Genomic DNA, 18313 nt, shown 5'->3' on the forward strand with positions numbered 1-18313 from the left:
AGCCTTGCTTCTTTCCTCCTCTCTCTTCTCTCTGTCTTCATCCCAGAATATACAGCCCAGATTTATATGGCTTTCTACCCCTAAGAAAAATCGAACTGAAAATGATCTAAAAAAGAAAAGGTATATGAATCCCTTAGAAACTTTCTGCTGTAAACGAGTAAATGCCAAAGGAGATTTCTACATCATAAATTTGGACTTGAAGTCAAGTTCAATTAAATCATATTGATTAGCAGATAACTACAGATAAGTTGGACTCTGCATTGGAGCAAGAGGAAGAGGTAGGAACATGTGTGGTAAGAGAAGAAGGGATAGGAGGCTTATTTAACTATAGAATATCAGACTTCTCACAGTGATGGCTCTTATATTGTCCAGGTGTCATCTAAAGTAGAGAAGCTAATCTTGGGATTGACAAAGGAGATAATATAGGATAAGTTACAACAGGGGAACCAAACTGTACTTCACATAATTTGCCCAGAATTATCCCTCTGGACTATTGTAGTTACTTTTTTTTCAGCAATAGTGCAAAAATGAGAATATAGAAGGAGAAAACCAACCAAACCTTTGTGCAAATTCTGAATAATCCCAGGATATCTCTTCAGCCGCAATGTAATAATTTCTTCTGTTTTCATTCTTGCTGCGGATGTACGATGCTGCAATGTTGTCAGGATTTCTGGAGTAGTTGCTGTCTGTCATATCAGTTTTGTAGGGGTCATCATAGGCCACGTAAGTAATTTCAGCATAGTCTTCTTCACTGTTCTGAATCTCCTGTCCTGGAATAATCTCAGTGTAATCTCCGTCATCTCCACTGAAGCCCACTACAACCAGTGGATTAAATTCCTTTGACATAAAAGTGTCATCGAGTGTAGGAGATGGTGGAAGAGATGGCATCTGAGAGAGGGTCGTCTGGCTCAATTCTGGGGAAAGACTTGTCTGACTGTGTTCTGGAGAGAGCGTTGTCTGCCTGAGGTCTAGGGAAGGGTTTGTCTGACCAAGTTCTGGAGAGAGGTTTGGGGAGTGGGATGGTTGACTGAGGTCATGTTCCAAGGAAGAGGACATTTGACCAATGACGACAGGGAAAGGCTCATGACTTAGGTTATAGTTGAGTATCTGGCTGAGCTCCAGTGAAGAGGATCTGTGACGGGGGTCTGCAGTAAAGAGCGTTTGATCAGGGTCTTGAATCGGGAGTGTTGGATAGCCTTCCTCTGGGGGCACTGTCTGATAAAGATCTGGAGGGGAGCTTGTCTGACCAGTGTCGTTTGGGGGGTTCTGGTGATGGTCAGGAAGTGAGGCTATCAGGCTAAGATTCATAGAGGGGAATGTCTGATTGAGGTCTGTGGGAAGAGATGTTTCATTGGACAATGAGTAATCAGGTATCTTGTCTGCAAATGTGGTGTAGGCTTCTCCTCTTAGAGGGTGAAAGCCCCTTGGAGATACAGGAACATGGTGTGCAAGCTTCTCTTCCTTTTTCCTTTTTCGTGTCCTAATGAAAAATGGGCTTTTCTTCAGTCCACTGTTTCCTCCATCCTTTCTTACTTGTGGAGATTTATACCTATTTCTAGAAAATGTCGGGTGGCCACTCTGCTTTCCAGGCTTGTGTGGATTAGGGGTGCTTTCTTCCCAAGTCCTTGAGGCATTCTGGGGGCTCTTCAGCAGCTTATTAACAGCCAAGTATTCATCAGTATCTGGGATTATTTCATAGCTACCTTTCTCAGAAACCACATGCCATTTCCCATTCAAAATCTTAGATGGTTTCTTTTGTTTTAAGAGTAACAGATCATTAGGGAGGTCCTCCCAGGGCCCTGTTCTGGAAGGAGAAGTGTTGTCTTGGTTTAAATTTCTCCTAATCTTATGTGCTTGTGATTTCACCCAAGAGAACATGTATTTTGTTGCTTGGTCTCTTTCTGCCTTGGATCCCCTGTGTTTTCCACGCTCTTGACTTCTGAGTCCTTCTGTATCAAGTGGAAGTAGGCTTATCCTTGTGACATCAGACTGTAGAGGATCCTCTATAGGGTGTTCAGAATAAGGGCTGAAATGCTTTGCTGTGGAAAGATTGAGAACAGAGTTGTTGTCTAAACCAAAGAGGTGTTCCAGCGGGGGACCAACTGTGGTGGCTCCTGGGTGAGGAAGGGTATTCTGAGGTTCTGTAAGGTTATTGCCAATGAACCTACTAATATTACTTAGGGAGGAAGAATTTGAACCAACAGCTGTATCTGTGTTTGGAGAAGTTAATTCAGAGCTGTTCTCCAGAGCTAGGGCAGTAAGATTGAGCTTATCTTCCTCCCAAGTCAGTGATGAATTTATGAATGACCTAAGTCCTAATGATGAGGCCAGTGTATACTGGTAATCATATTCATCAACATCCTCTTCATTTGTGTTTTCTGAAGAATCATGCATTTTCCGTGTAGCCATGGCTGTAGATGCTGGAGGCTTGTAAATCTCGTATGAGTCTTCATCATAATCCCGGATACATTTAACATCCCTGAATTTCAACCTTAGATTTTTGTTTCTTGGACTTGAATTCATGGTAGTTAACATCCAAGTTCCTACAGAAGACAGAGAGAAGAGAGAGCTGAAAATGTGGGAAATGATATAAAAACATGTACTGTGGCAGGTAATTTCTAATGAACTTTGGTTAGGGATACTCAAGTGTGGTCTGTGGACCACTGCTAGTCTGTGAACTCCTGATTACTGGTTCATAATGACAAAGAGTGAAACTGAGAATAAAGTGTTTAGGAAACTTTTTAAAACAATTTGACATTGCTGTAACATCCAAATCATGTGATCTGATTTAACACAATATAGACTAAAAGTATTGGTCAATAGGTTATAAAGAAAAAAAAGTCTTCTGCACAGATAGTTTGAGAGTCACTATTTTAGAACATACTAAGAAAGGATAAATCAAAAATAAAATGGACTTTGAATATCATAAACATTTTATTAGCTGCACATTTTGTTTGAAAATTGGAGATTAGAGTTAGGGGGATAATGATGAAGTCTATCCCCCAAACACAAGTAAGAGACATTTAGATATTTCTAAGTAATAAATAATTTGGTGGGTCCAGAGCAATTCTGAAACTCTTTGAAATGGCATGAATGGCTGGCATACTAAAGATTTCCTGGGAAGTCTCTAATAGTTACCATTTGTTGAGTGGCTAGGCATTTGGCATATATTACAATTACTGGTCAAAGCAACTCTGTGTTATTATACTGTTTTTCAGATGAATAAGTTCAGGCTTAATGAGGCCAATTAATTTGTCCAAGGTTACACGGAGATTGCATAGCAGAGCAGGATTTGAACTCAGGTCTGACAAACTACAAAACTGTGTCTGACGCAGCCTTTAAGGCACTGTATTTTTATTTTATTTTTTTGGCAGCTGGCCAAGCACCGGGATCCAACCCTGGACCTTGGTGTTATCAGCAACATGCTCTAACCAACTGAGCTAACCAGCCAGCCCTATATCTGATGATTACTAATCCAAAGGTAGAATGGCAATCTTAAACTGAAAAGAGCATTTTGATAAAAGAACTGCTCTTTTGTGGCTGAAGTATTTATGCTTCTTACTAAAAGTTATTCTTTACCTTTCTGCTGTTGTGTGTCTTTACTTTCTACTTAGCCCAGAGAAGAATAAGTAGAACTTACATTAAAGGCCTGGACCCATTTATGTCATTAATTTCCCAAATAGAAGTCATGAGAAACATTGGAAGGAAAGCCTATAGAGAATCAGGGAGATAAATTCAGGAGCAGTGGTGTTCTGGAGAATTGCAGCAGACCTTTATAGACCAGAGATTCAAAGTCAACTTCCTCTAAGTGTCCAGGCTTTTGCTCACCAATATTATCCATTGTGACAGTCACAGATTCTCCATGCATAGGGAAGAGGGCCAAGGTGTCCTCATGTCTCTTTCCATAGATGAATGAATGCCCAGTAAAGTGAAAGGCCAAAATGTCATCCTGGGTCCCCACACTGCAGAAGTGCCACTGGACTGTGTCCTCAAAGCAGAATCCTAGAGTGGGTATGCTCTCAGGCACATAGCCATTGATAGCTAAAAGAGTAAAATTTGTTAAAATACTAGGCCTATGCCAGCAAAAGGGCATCTGTCTAATTATACCTAAGATTAGTGTTCCAGTATTCATTTGTCATGTCAAAGCAGTGATTATAACAAGATAAGTTTTAACAGGTATATCATGTGACTTAGAAGGTCAAACTAAGAATTCTCAAATGAGAGCTAATTCTTCTAAGTTAGCCAAGGGAAAAGTGTAAGGATAAAAAGAAAGCCTTTCATTTACATTGCTTTACTCATTTATTTGTTGAATGTATATTAAATATTTTGTGCTCCATGCTCTGCCTTTAAAGATATTCTCAAGATCAACCTGGAGTGTTAACCAGAATAATTCTACCAGAAAGAAAAGCGTAACATAAGAAATTCATCTTCTTGATATATTAGTCCTCGAGTGAGAAGTGAAGCCTATTTAGCACATTTTGTAATTTTTATTACAAAATGCCCTTTCTCATCATATGATAATCTACAGTTTTCATTCAAGTATTGAGTTCATACATTTTAATTATCTTTAAAAGGCGTACTGCTTTAGGCTATATCTTTATTTACTTATGTACTAAACATGGTAATAAAATCAAAGGTATGATTTCTATGAGGGCTTCCTGGGTTACCACCACAGCCCTAGTACTAGTACAATGCCTGGCACTTAACAAATATTTATGTGGGTACTTAAAAAATATTTGTTGAATCACTGAAGTAATGTGTTATTAGTTTGCACCTCCTGCTAAATCCTTTTCTAAATGGGCTGTAGCTGCACTGTCCATTATGGTAGCCACTGATTACAGATAGCTATTGAGCACTTGAAGTGTGTGGGTAGACTGGACTGAGATGTGCTGTAAGTGTAAAAGTCCAGTTATTTAGTAATAAATAAAGGAAATAAATCTCATTATTTTTTTATTTTGATTACACATTGATATTTAGGATATATTGGGTTAAATAAAACACATTATTAAAATTAATTTCACTTATTTATCTTTAGATTTTAATGTGGCTACCAGAAAATTAAAGTTACTGTGGTTCATATGTAATTTCTATCAGACAGCACTGGCCTAGCACTATAATAGATTCACTGTCACAATGTAATTATCCAAAGAAAACTGAGCATAACTCCGTGTTTGGCATTATTTGCCATGGCATCTGTCAGTTCTGATAATCCCCAGCTGTCAGTCTTCATATCTGAAGCTATATGAACAGATCTTGGAGAAACCATCCTTATATGTATAACTGTCTATCAGAGATGACTCTTGACTCTGAGGAACAGCAGAGGGGACTCTGGCTGTTGTAGAGGAGTTGGCTTCCAGCTGCCTCAGTGAAATTTCTCTGACTCTGCTGGCAGTGGCTTTGAACAGTGAACTTTAGAACTGCAATAAAAGCCTGAATGAAGGCTCAGGGAGTTCCCCATACCCTGAATTTCTTACTGCTTACTTCAAACCCCTCCATGCATTGCCTTTCCAAGACTATTGGTTCCCCGATACTCACTTTGCTTTACTTTGATTTGACAATTCAGCTTTGGATTACATATCTTGTTTCTGCCCTAACCATAAAAAGTATTCACCCTGCACCCACTCCCAAATCCCCCGATACCACTGACCAAGGCCAAGAGCACCTTCCCTTGCCTCCACTACCCCCGCCCTGTTCCTCACTGCCGAGAGCATGGACGTGTGCACATACACGCATGCACACACACGCGCTCACACACACACACGGAGCAGGAGAGCAAACAGACTTCTAAGGATAACAAGCCTTTGACCTCTTGCTTAAAAAGATTGCTATAATGTTAACCATGGACTGGAAGTGAGGATAACGGGTGCTTTTACTGAGTGGATTCTAATCCATGTCTCTGCCTCTAGGCACAGTCATACTGATGGACAAAAACCATGCTGTGACTTACTGCTCATGATGTTTGATTCATAAAACTTGGGGTCATCACGATTCACCTCATCAGGATTTTCACAAAACTTGTTGATGTTGTCCTCAATGTACCAGCTCTTGTTCTCATCAAACACAGCAAAGACAGCCTGCTGCTCAATGTCTGCTGCCCTCTGGAGGGTGAAAGTGCTGTGTTCAGTGGTTAATGCTCTAGTCAATTACCTACAACTCTTGAGTTCTCAAAAACCAAAGGGCACAGTCCTTGAGGCCACTGAAGCCACAGAATTAAAGCATTTATAAGAGCACATTGTGTACAAAGCACTTGTTAGAGCTAAAGGTAATATGCAAAAGCACACAGAGTAGATCAGAAAGTCAGAGACTAAAATATCCCAATAGGAAAATCCCATTTCACCATGACTACAGCAAATCTGTTTATTTCTGTAACTGAGCACCTTTCAACATGAATGATTGACTAATTGCGCTCCAAATAGTTGCAAAGGATAAAACAGAAAGCTGCAGTAGGAAATCCTCATGTCTCTCCCTACTTGTTTCCTTTTGTAACTCAGTAAATCAGGATCTTCCAAGTTTCCGAGTATCCAGTTCTGATTTTTCTAGGTATATGTTTATTTTGAATGTCCTGCGATGAGACCTCTTTGATTATAACTTAGCCTAATTGGGAATTATAGGTTGATAATATGATGTTATTATTCTTCAACAAAGATAAACTCAGAAGATTGGTATCTTTGCTCACGTTCTTTTGTATAATACAGTCTCACCAGAGATGGACCATTACCTGGGTCCAGCTTCACTAGAAACTGTTTCTCCAAATATACTTGCTTTCAGGGAATCTTTCCCTTTTGCAGGTCTCTAAAAATAATGAAGATTGGTACAGAGCTTTGCACTTTTACCAGGTGGTATCTCACTGAGCCCCCAAACAACCCTGCAAAATTTTAGAAGGAAGAAATTAAGAGAGGCTAAGTGACTTGCTCATCACATGGCCAATATCAACAGAACTGGAATTTGAAACTAAAACAGAATACAGTATCACACCGCAGATTTTCCTTCCACAGTGAGAGTTCAGGTGAAAATAGACAAGACAAAAAAGTAACCAAAACAATAAATGTTATTATACTCGTGCTACAGACAACTACTTAATATTGACAGTTTTCTAGAAGGAAAAGCCACATCATTTAGCAAAGAGACCTAACCTGTTCCAGCCAGAAGAAATTCCCGAAATTTCTGAAAGTTTACTTCAAGGCCAAAATACCTGTATGCCTCGCCTGTCCAGGGATCTGCTCTTACAAATTAGAAGTAGCCCTATCAGTCCAGAGGCAATGTCCCTTGTGATATCCACGTCACTGTAGTATGGTCTTGTTAAGCACTGGGCATCATTTTCTGTGGGTTCGTCAAACTCTAGGATGTTCCACTTATAAGTATAGGTTTCCCCTGGTTGAACTGCTCTGATCATGGTGTTACTGCCTGAACGGAAATATATTCAAAATTGTTTTCATTTGATAAGCCAGGCACTCATAAGTGGGAGCCAAGAAAGAAAAAAAGAAGGAAGGAAGGAAGGAAGGAAGGAAGGAAGGAAGGAAGGAAGGAAAGGAAGGGAAGGAAGGGAAGGAAGGAAGGAAGGAAGGAAGGAAAGAAAGAAAGAAAGAAAGAAAGAAAGAAAGAAAGAAAGAAAGAAAGAAAGAAAGAAAGAAAGAAAGAAAGAAAGAAAGAAAGAAAGAAAGAAAACAGTAAAAGGTGAACTTTCAGGAGAAGAGAACAAACCTATAGTTAGTAGAGGTGAGAAAGGGGGAGGAGAAGGAAGTTAGGGAGTAATTGGGTAAGGGACACAAAGAATAATTATAATTTGTAATGATGAAAAGCTAATAATAACTGATTTGATCATCACATACTATACACAAATACTGATAGTTAACTCTGTACCCCATAAATATGTAAATCAATTATGTTTCAATTCAAAATGTAAGTTTTAAAAAATTTTTTTCATTTGAAAAATTATTTTGTAATATATATATATATATATTTGAGCTTTTGTTAGAACCAATTTATATTGGGAAAGGAATATTCTTCTATATTAAATTCTACTTGAATCCCTGGTAGCATGTAGCCATTAGATACTGGTCCACTAGAGGCTGCTATGACACTAATAAAGGACACCACATTTTGTAACTGTTAATAGGCAAAATCCCTGAAGTGAGAAGGGTTTGGCTGTAATTTTTAGGATACGCCTACATGTATGCTACCTGACTGCACTAGTTATACCACTGGGCAAGGAATACAGTAGGAAAAGATGACAGCCTCTCGGAGGTCACTTGTTTGATTCAGTAGAAGTGAAATATTCAAACCTGAGATGGAGGAAGAGTTGACTTCATCTTCATAAGGAGAAAAGGTCACTCCATGAGGGTAAATGCTATAGGGGCGGCTGGCCATATTTTTGAATGTGATCTACAAATTTAAATCAAATGTATTATTTTAGGACTGAAGATTGGTCATGAGAATTCATATAGGATGCTAGCTTCGTATATTGACTTTTTCAATAGTGTGTGTGTGCATATGTGCACATGCAATGGGGAAATTTGTTCTGTTTGTCTGACCAGCAACCTCCCTCCGCCACCTGGCCGGGAACGTTTGAGAGAGTTTGCTTTACACATTGAGGTGGAATATGGAAAGAAATCTGATCTAGAGGACAGGTTAGGAGCTGTGATATTTTTCTCATGGTGTCACCCTCTCTAATCTGGTCCCCATCCCCCTTCCCTTTTCCTTTCGGCTTGAACCACACCTCACTTGGAATCTGATCCTTCCCATCTCTAGACCATGACCCCCATCCTCTGCTTGCCAGGTCTCCTAGGACACTGTCTTTGAAGCCATCTTCTTAAGAGGCACAGACAAAGAGCCATATCCTGAATCCCCAGTAAGGTATGTGTACATGTGCTAAGAGCACCTAAAAGGGATCTGAAATAGGGAAAGGGCAAGAGGCATAGAGAAAGACTGCGTTTGTCCTTTCATTGTTTTTAAATGAACAGAGCAGGACTTGCCAGGAGCATTATTCACACAGGAGTCCTAGTTAGGCTCTTTAATCTTCAAAAGGGAACCTTAACCTTATCTTCCATTTGGTTGGTTGTCAAAACATGTAGATCATCCTTAATCTGTAGATTATCTACCTTCTAGGATCTTGCCGAAGACTGTAACCTCAATTCTCTGCTGCCCAGTTCTTACCTATCTCAGTGATGTGACATAATACATAAAGAAAATTGTCTGGAAAACTCCATACTTGATACATATTTAAATTTACCTTCATCAGAGACCAATCATTTGAGAGCTGCATACCTAGACCACCTAAAATAATTATTTTTACTCAATTGTGTTTACTGTTATGCTCTCGGCTACAATGAGAAACATTATTTTAAAAAGCTATGCAACTTTAAAAAAAATCTATTAAAGTAGTTGTAGGAATTTTGTAAAGAATGCCATCCACTGCATTACATTGCACCCTATTTTGAAGGATCCCATGGAAGAAATTCCTTTCAAGCCTCAGTGTCAGGGAAAACTGTACTTCTTTTATGGATGCTGTAAATCTTGCACTGATATATTTACTTTTTTTTACTTTGGCTGCTATAAAGCTTAAGGACAAAATTTACAGACAGTCTTATATGATCGTATGATGTGTATTTTGTTATACTTATCTGTTGCTTTATTTTCTTTGTCCACATATTATCCTTCACCCCAATTACATCAACTCTTTGTTTTAGTCCTTTGTAATTTGATAAACTGTCTCATATCCTTTGTATTACTGAGTAAGCTATAAATAAATACAAATACTAAATAAAAACTAAAAGTTACATTTGAATTGAAAGCTATATGAACACATTTTCTTTTAGAAATAAATAATCAGGTACTCTATGAACTTTCACTATTTAATTTCTTCCACGGTTCTGTATTTCTGTTACTTACTTTGAGGGTGTCTCTGACCTGGGCTCTGATAATAGGACCCAAAATCCCATCTTCTTTGATATTGATATTTTCTTCACGTTTGGTGAAGGTCTCATCTTGGTACTGTCTGTAAACAACTTTCTTATAATGTTTTCCAATTTGATTTAAGAAATTATCCAAGTGCAGAGACTTGTATTTTCTTAAAGTGAAATGAAATAATAAAAAAAAAAATTAAACCACTCTCTCAAATAGACACTCCAGTAGGATGAGGAAACTTTGTGCTTAGAAGTCTGCTCATGGATTAACTAAAATGTTAGTTCTCTAAAAAATTCTTGATGTAGGTTGCAAAGTCCTGATCTCTTCTATCTGGTTTGGCAACTGGAAACCTCTGAGCTTCCTCCTCCACAACTGATAAAATCATAAAAAAAATAGTTAGAAGATGCTATTTAGATCTGTCAGTCTTGTGGCTACAGCAGAACCTAGATATCTGTGGGAAAAGGTCTAAGCTGTCCGGAAGGACAGGGTATACTAGGAATGTTTCTAAACTTTATCCTATCACTTAATCTATGATATGCTTATTGGCTTTCCAGGTATTTTCTCAATCTCTAAAAACACTTTCTCACCCTACAAAGCTTTTGCTATTTTTATTAGTCATGGTTTTGTGCTGTTGGGCTATCCCTTCCACCATCTACCCGATCATGGGCAAGGACTGAAAAGCAACCTCCTTCACCTTTCTTCTTTAGCTACTGGGATAAGTAATTCTGGGGCAGCAACATGAACCATTTTCCCTCTTGGCCCATTTTACTTCTTAGTTTGCAAAAGCAGAAGCCCCATGACAGAATATCTATTTTATGAATTTATTTTGAATAGTGAAAAGCATTGGCTGCTGCCAGACAGTCGGTGGATTCCTATCTCTGTTCTGTCACTAATTATATAATCTTGGCCGAATTTCTTTTTTGTTCTTTTCTTAGTTTAATTTTTTTGAATAGGAAATACATTCACATGATTTTTATTGCAGTGAAAACTCTCACTCATATCTGATATTTTCCTCAACCCAATCTTTCTAACCCTGAATTTTCTAGGCAGTTAGTTATATTAATTTCATGTGTATAATTCTGGAATATCTTTACGCAACTATAAGCATATCTTACCTAGAAATAAGCAAATATAAATGTTCTTATCTCCCCACTCCTTTAACAAAAGGCAGCTATTTTTGCAGATGTATAGTATTCCATTGTATGGCTATACTATGATTTATTAAACCAGTTTGCTATTGATGTACAGTTTGGATTGTTTCCAATCTTTTGCTGCTTCTAATAGTACAGTAGTGAATTCCCTGTACATACATCATTTCACCTGTGAAAAAGAACATTTATCTATATGGTTAGATTCCCAGAGTGTGATTTTGGGGTCAAAGGGGATATGCATTCACAATTTTGATACATATTGCCAAATTAGCCTCCAGAATGCCTTTACCAATTTACTTTTCCACTAGCAATTTAAGATAGTGCTTATCTCCCACAGCCTTGCCAACATAGTCATCTGGACTTGTGCATCTGATAGGTAAAAAAATGGACACAAAATTACAGCTGGATAGGAAAAGTAAGTTCTGTTGATGTACAGTCAAGCCAGGCATCTACAATTATCAATAATTTACTGCATGTAATCAAATGACTAGAATAGAGAGGATCAAATGTTCACATTATAAAGAAATGATTAAGTTTTGCAATGATAAATGCATCAATTACCCTGATTTTATCATCACACATTGTGTCCATTAATTGAAATATAATTGTACTCCATAATACATACAATCAATATGTTTCAATAAAAAACAGTATTCCAGTGAAGATTAATTTGCATCTCTATTATTATGAGTGAACTTGCGTATCTTTTTAAGTGTTAAAGAACAATTTGAACTTCCAAATTTCTTAATCTCCCTGACCCATTTCCTCATCTATAAAAAAAGAAATAATAATAAGAGCAGTATCTAATTTGTAGAGTTGAAGTGAAGCCCTTGGGAAAGGTTTAATATGGTGCTTGGTGATAGCAAACATTCCATACTCACTTGTCCATATTTTCTGGTATTACAGGTGCATAGTCCCAAATGACTTCTTCTGCAGCAATGAAATAGTCCCACCTCTTAATATACCGCCTCTGTTCACGAGTTGGTTTCTGAAGTTTCCTGGTTTTCTTTGGGCAGTTTTTAATGTTGATGTAAGCCTGCATCCCAGCTGAGTTAGAACATAAAGATGGTAAAAAAAAAAAAAAGAGAGAGAGAGAGAGAAAATTATGGTTAATTAAAATACATATCTTTTAAATCAATTTGTGGAAGATTTATTTATTTATTTTTTTAAAGATGACCGGTAAGGGGATCTCAACCCTTGGCTTGGTGTTGTCAGCACCATGCTCAGCCAGTGAGCAAACCGGGCATCCCTATATAGGATCCGAACCCGTGGCCTTGGTGTTATCAGCACCGCACTCTACCAAGTGAGCCATGGGCTGGCCCTTGTGGAAGATTTAAATAACAATAATGAAAGTGGTGCTCAAGCAACCTCTGTACATTTCGGTTTGGAGCTCTTTCAGTTGAGTACAGAAGGGGGCAAGAATAAAAGCAGGGGAAAGGCACAAAGAATTAGGGAAAACACTTGGAAAGATTCTGTTTGTTTCTTCTGGAGCAGAAAGATTTCTTGTAACTTCCAGACTCTTAAAACACTATGACTTAGGTCTTGTTGAATTCTCATTTTTCCTGTTATCTGTCCCTTTAACTGTAAAATGAACATAACACTCATAGATAATTAAATTGCTGTTAAAAATTAAGTAACAATACATGAAGCACTTGTCCTCAATAAATGTTAGATTTATTATTGTTTTATTACTATTAGGAATTCTATCTTCCAGGGATATTATGACAATTTCACTACTTCAAATACATTTTTGACTGCTCAGTGTGAAAAGAAACCAAAAGAATCCCATGAATTATCACTTCCTCACATGTGTTGCTTATACATATTATTTTGGCAACAAAATCATTTTCTGTACTAACATAATTTACTTAGGTTTTTGTCTCTGCTTACATGCCCTCCTCTCAACAGTTTTAAAGCAAAAATATGTAACTATATCATTTTGTTAAATGATACCATATAACAACCTTGCCAATTTTTTTCCCCACCTGAATTCACTGATGTTTTTTAAAGCTCAGCTATTATCATGTATGATCCATTCAACACGGTCACTGTTTTTCTGTGTGCCAGGGTTTTTGTTCATCTCATTGTAAAGGATAATCTTTTCATGTTAAAATTTGCAGTTTCTGTAACTTGGTGCTTCTATAAATTTGCAGATGTTTGCCATATTCTAGCATCTAGGTCTTTTCCTTTGGCTGCATAGGAAATACCCCCAAGAAAGAATACCTCTGTGCATGCATGTGTTTCCTTCCTCTTTTCTCCTTTAGAGGAAGTAGAGACCTCTTCAGCTTTTGCTTCATTTTCAAAAATCTTTGTCAATTCCTTCACTTCCCCTATCCCCAACCAATGAGTTATAAGTCTAAAGATAGAATATCTAAATTCTTTAGTTAGGAACCAAGGCTTTGTATGTATGCAGTGCCAGTGACTTGAAAGGGCAAAGGAGAAGAAGGGATTTAATGCCTGGGAAAAAAGGATCCTATATTCAGGAGCAAGGCTGTCAGAAGAGTTTCTTGCCTTGAAGATGTTTTGGAGTGAGAGAAGATATGCTCCACTTTCCCTCTGGGCTCACAGTCATATTTGCAGTAGTGGATGTAGCACTGACGAGGGTGATGGCTGAGACCTTATGATGGTTCTGCTCCAGGACGTGGCCATTGAAATGGATGGAGAACATTTCTGGCCCTGAGCTCATTCCAAGAAGATGCCAGCTGATGTGGTCATGGGCACAAACTGTTATATCTGAGAGAGAGAGAAAGAGAAAGAGGCCAAAACAGGCATTCAGTCCAGTACTCTGTGATCCAAAATTCCCTCACCAAACATGTATTGAGCCCCAGCTATGCATCTGGCATTGTGTAAGGTTCTGGGATAACAGATGCTCCAGTTTTGGTTCCTACCCTGCAAAAGCAGACATCTGAGTTGGAGCAGGCAAGCAGTCACAACTCATTGCAATAAGTGGCATTAGAGAGGTAAAAAAGAGCCCAGAGATGCGAGACATTGCTCAGAAACACTAGATTGCTAAGGGATTAGGCCACAGAGGGAATGACTAACTGGTTTACCCAGGACCGAGGGGTTTCCCAGGATTCAGGACTTTCAGTGTTAGAACTGGTAAAGTCCTTGACGCAAAGGGGTGGTTGGTCACACCTAATTGGTCTCAACTGGAAGGAGACCAGCCCCTCTATTAGGGCTGAGTTGAGGTTCTAATCCTCTCAGCTGGATGGAGGTCAAAGTTCCACCTAAGGGGAGGAAGATATAAAGATGATGGGCAGATTTTCTATTGCTTCTTTATTTACTGATTGTTTTAATGACAAGGCAATGGACTACTCTGTGGGTTACACTTTCTCCTTAACATGCAGTGGACAAATGCTCATTATGCTGGGCCTCTGGGAGCCTTTCATGGATGGAATAATGAGAACTGAGTACAAAAGCTCAGTTCTGCTCTGTCTTTGCTCACACTGACTGGGAAATTGTTCATTTGCTCTGCAGAAGACTCCGACCCTGGCTTCTATCCTTGGCTTGGGTTTTAAATTTCAGATCCATAATTATTAGGTACTATATAATGGCACTGAGAATCAATTCCTTACCCACACAGGGGCTTGTCTTTTTTAGGAGACCATTGTAATAAGGCAGGGATTCCTGGTACCAGATGTGAGAACAAAAAGCTAGAAACTAAGAACAAGAAACTAGGAAGTAGGAGGCTTTGGTGGAAACATCTATCCACCCCAAAGAAATGCTCATATTGAATTCAGCAATTAACACATCTGTATTAGCATTTATTATATTCATTCAAATTATACTACTCCATAAGGCAGAGGGTTTTGCAAGTATTAACTATTCTCAGTTTCCATTAATGACATTTCCATACCCTGTCTCTCTTCCCCCAATTCTTCTGTCTTTTTCAACTATAAATTCATAACTCTCTGCTCTGGTCAAGTTATTAGGTTTTTTTTGTGTGCATATGATTTTGCCTTTTTATTTTTATTTTTTTGAGGAGTTCCCATATATTTACACAGATTGTTCACTCTGCCAAAAAATAAATACTAGGATAGGTGAGTAGTCCATTTTGTAAATAAGCACATTAAGACAACTAATTGCCAAGGACCACACTAAGGTAGAGAAGTGAGCAAGGCTTGAACTCAGATCTCCCAAGGTAGAGGCCAGTTAACTAAGCCCAATGTTTTCAAGTTCCTGGTTTTAGAACTCAGAATCAATACCCAGAGTCATATGAGTGTGCTTTTAATAACCCAGGTGGAAGATGGGGTCAAATGAAATGTAACACAATTTAAAAGCAATGCCCAGACCTCAACTCTTAACAATTTTTGTTTTTTAGTAAGTGAAGCCATTTATGATTTTCAGACATGCAGAATGACCTCTGAGAAGGTTCATGTTTTAAAATATGGTAGTATTTTCATTTTTACATTTTGTTCTAAGTCAGTTCTATCTGACAGAAGTAGAAGTAGGGGTCTAGGTGGGAGTCAGTTTTATTCCCCATTTAACAGTTGCTATGATTTTGCTTTCTCACAAGAGTCAACAAGCAAATGGAAAGAGAAAACATCCCAAATGCCCTTGAATATTATTCATCAATCACCTTTTGAAATGCTAGTAGTATTTTTGTGCATTGGGGATTTCCTCTAATCTCCTGTTCTTCACTGAAAGTGTCTTTATTGCATTCTTTCTGCTGACCCTTCCTGCTAGGTATTGACCTTCAACTTCTGTACTATAGGGCTTCCTATGTAGAAGAACGTGTGGTCACCATGCAGCAGGAACCACAGAAGTCACTGAGGGAGACTGTACTGGTATCCTGGAGGTCTTCCTGAAGGTGAAGGCCAAGGTGAAACTTGCTCAGAACACTACACCTAACAAGGCTGCACACTCCTTCTCTTAGCTAGCTTTCAATGTCTGTTGTACTTCCTGATTGGGAAAAAAAAGATAACATCTTGAGAACTGCTGCACTAGATTACAATACCTTTCTGATTAGAAGCTGCAAAACAGTAAGTATAGTCAACTCCCCTAGTGCTTTGAGGAAAGCAACAAGACCCAAGGTACTAATAATTCAACTGTTGGATGGTGCACAGCCCACATGTTACCTGGCATTGTCCCATTCACGTAGCCATTGACTGTGTACATGAGGGATGATGACTGACTCCAGCTTTTGCTTTCATCAAACACAGCAAACAGCAGCACATGTTGCTTGTCAAACAACTTCTGAGTCCCATCCTCAGTTAGGGTGCCTGTGAAAGAAAAGATATGTTTTCAGTAGCATCCCAGAGAGAAGATTTTCATTAGGTGTTCCTCGATAGCAAAGAATTTAAGGCAAGCAACCAATCATAATATCGAAATATTTTTAAAATAGTATCTTTGTCAAGTAATAATGATTGGGAGCTTATCAAAATCCTGGTGCCATATTAAGTGTTCTCTCTGGCACTTTCTCTGGGAATAGGCTTTAAATGTAAATTTTATCTGATACAGAATGAAAACATTTGATGATCACCAACGGTCTAGTAAAAGAACTCATTTCTTCCAGTGTTAATAAAAAAACACACAGGTATCTTAGCTCAGCTGGTAAAAGCATCACACCTTGAGTTTACTGGAGCCATCTTGTTTGTACATGCCATGGGGCACTAGAGAATAGAGGATTAGGATTAATTTATATGAGGAAACATGCTGCTAGTGGTAAAATGAAAGAATATGCTTTTATAAATTTTAAATATTTTTCAGGGCCGAGTCCATGGCGCACTCGGGAGAGTGTGGCGCTCCCACCGCGGGTTCGGATCCTATATAGGGATGGCCAGTGCGCTCACAGTGCTCACTGGCTGAGTGCGGTGCAGCTGGTCTCAAAAAGGACAAAAAAATATATATATATTTTTCAGTGCTGTCCCGGTATTTTCTATATAACAGGCAATGAAAAATGTATTGCTGTAATGCATAAATGAATTGGGAATGTATGTAGGTATAGTTTGTGTGTATGTATAGACAGATGGTGAATCTATCAAATTATTTCCCATTGTATGGTTTGTTGTGGTTGTTTTTTTTTTAAAATGAAAGATAGGCTAAATTCTCTTGGGGTAAAATGAAAATCCAAGCTTGTTCCTACCAAGCCCAGCCAACAAAATTTCTTAGAAAGTCAGTTGAGTATGTTTGAAACCTACCACCCAAAGTGTTCAGCTTGTTTATAAGAGGAAGCTGGAGTTTCATGTGTTTACAGACCAAATTTCCAAATTAAACCTCAGATAGATTAGTCAAAGTTATTTCCAAGAGCTCTCTCAGCAGAGTATAAGCTGCTATACACTTTAGCTCTCAAATACCAGGTGTTTTTTTCTCTTGTCAAATGATATTCTGGTCTCTGCACTCTTCTCCCTGTGCTTGATGTACAAGAGGGTACCAAGACGCTCCCAAGCCTCATCCCACTGTAGAGCTCCTTTCCATGCCAACATTTTGATTGTTCTTATTCTTACCTTTCTTACAGATAAGCAGAGGTCCAATCAGCCCAGAGTTGAAGTCCTGTGTCAGATTTTCATAGGAGTAATAGATGTATGTGAGGCATGCAGGGTCATCATATGTGGGCCCACTGTCCTCACTGACAGTCCACTCATAGGTGTATTCTTGGCCTGGAGCTACAACATCATCCATTTTCTCCACAGGGAATGTGTGGTCAGTGTAGGAAGCACCTGGAAAAGTAAAAGCCATGAAGATAGCTGGGCATTTCTGAGAACTACTTTATCATCATTCTTAAATCTTGGGGAACCTAAGATGAGCTCTTGAGAGATGTATATGCCTTTCTATAGTAAAACTTTATTATTTGGAAAGATTCACATATATCCACTTCTTTTTTTTTTTTTTCTTTTTGTCTCTTTTTTACTGACCGGTAACAGGATCGCAACCCTCGGTGTCGCGCACGTACCGGGGACCGGCAACGGGATCGCAACCTTCGGTGTTGCGCCTGCACCGTGTTCAGCCAGTGAGCGGGAACCGGTCTCCACCGAGCGGGAACCGGTCTCCACATGGGATCCGAACCCTTGGCGGGAGCGCCGCCACGCTCCCAAGCGCCGCATCTCCCGTGCGCCACCAGGCCGGCCCCACATATATCCACTTCTATGTCCACGTAGTTAAAAAGGTTTTAATACCATGGTGATTTGAAGAGTAAGAAATGTTACTTGTAAATTAAGGTTTAACAAGTTAATTTTCCAGAGTATCCAAACAATCATTATTTAAATATAATCGGACCGCATCTCCCGTGCGCCACCAGGCCGGCCCCACATATATCCACT

At 38.8% G+C, this 18313-nt stretch overlaps 1 protein-coding gene across 1 annotated transcript in view; it reads right to left on the bottom strand.

The window, feature by feature from the left end:
- Positions 1–559: 559 nt before the first annotated feature.
- The window catches only part of F5 (coagulation factor V (proaccelerin, labile factor)), a gene marked incomplete at its 3' end in the record, with an annotated part of 54574 nt that continues 36820 nt past the window's right edge, over positions 560–18313 (bottom strand). The window contains exons 4-13 of the mRNA XM_008593937.1: positions 17501–17713; positions 16133–16276; positions 13566–13787; positions 11936–12101; positions 9889–10066; positions 8283–8382; positions 7193–7404; positions 5948–6098; positions 3829–4041; positions 560–2543 (exon numbers count right to left, since the gene is read on the bottom strand). Of these exons, the coding sequence (XP_008592159.1) occupies positions 560–2543; positions 3829–4041; positions 5948–6098; positions 7193–7404; positions 8283–8382; positions 9889–10066; positions 11936–12101; positions 13566–13787; positions 16133–16276; positions 17501–17713 (3583 nt within the window). The remainder of the gene's footprint in view (positions 2544–3828; positions 4042–5947; positions 6099–7192; positions 7405–8282; positions 8383–9888; positions 10067–11935; positions 12102–13565; positions 13788–16132; positions 16277–17500; positions 17714–18313) is intronic.

This window comes from Galeopterus variegatus, unplaced genomic scaffold (assembly GCF_000696425.1).
Source record: "Galeopterus variegatus unplaced genomic scaffold, G_variegatus-3.0.2 Scaffold9879, whole genome shotgun sequence".
Taxonomy (NCBI): Eukaryota; Metazoa; Chordata; class Mammalia; order Dermoptera; family Cynocephalidae; genus Galeopterus; species Galeopterus variegatus.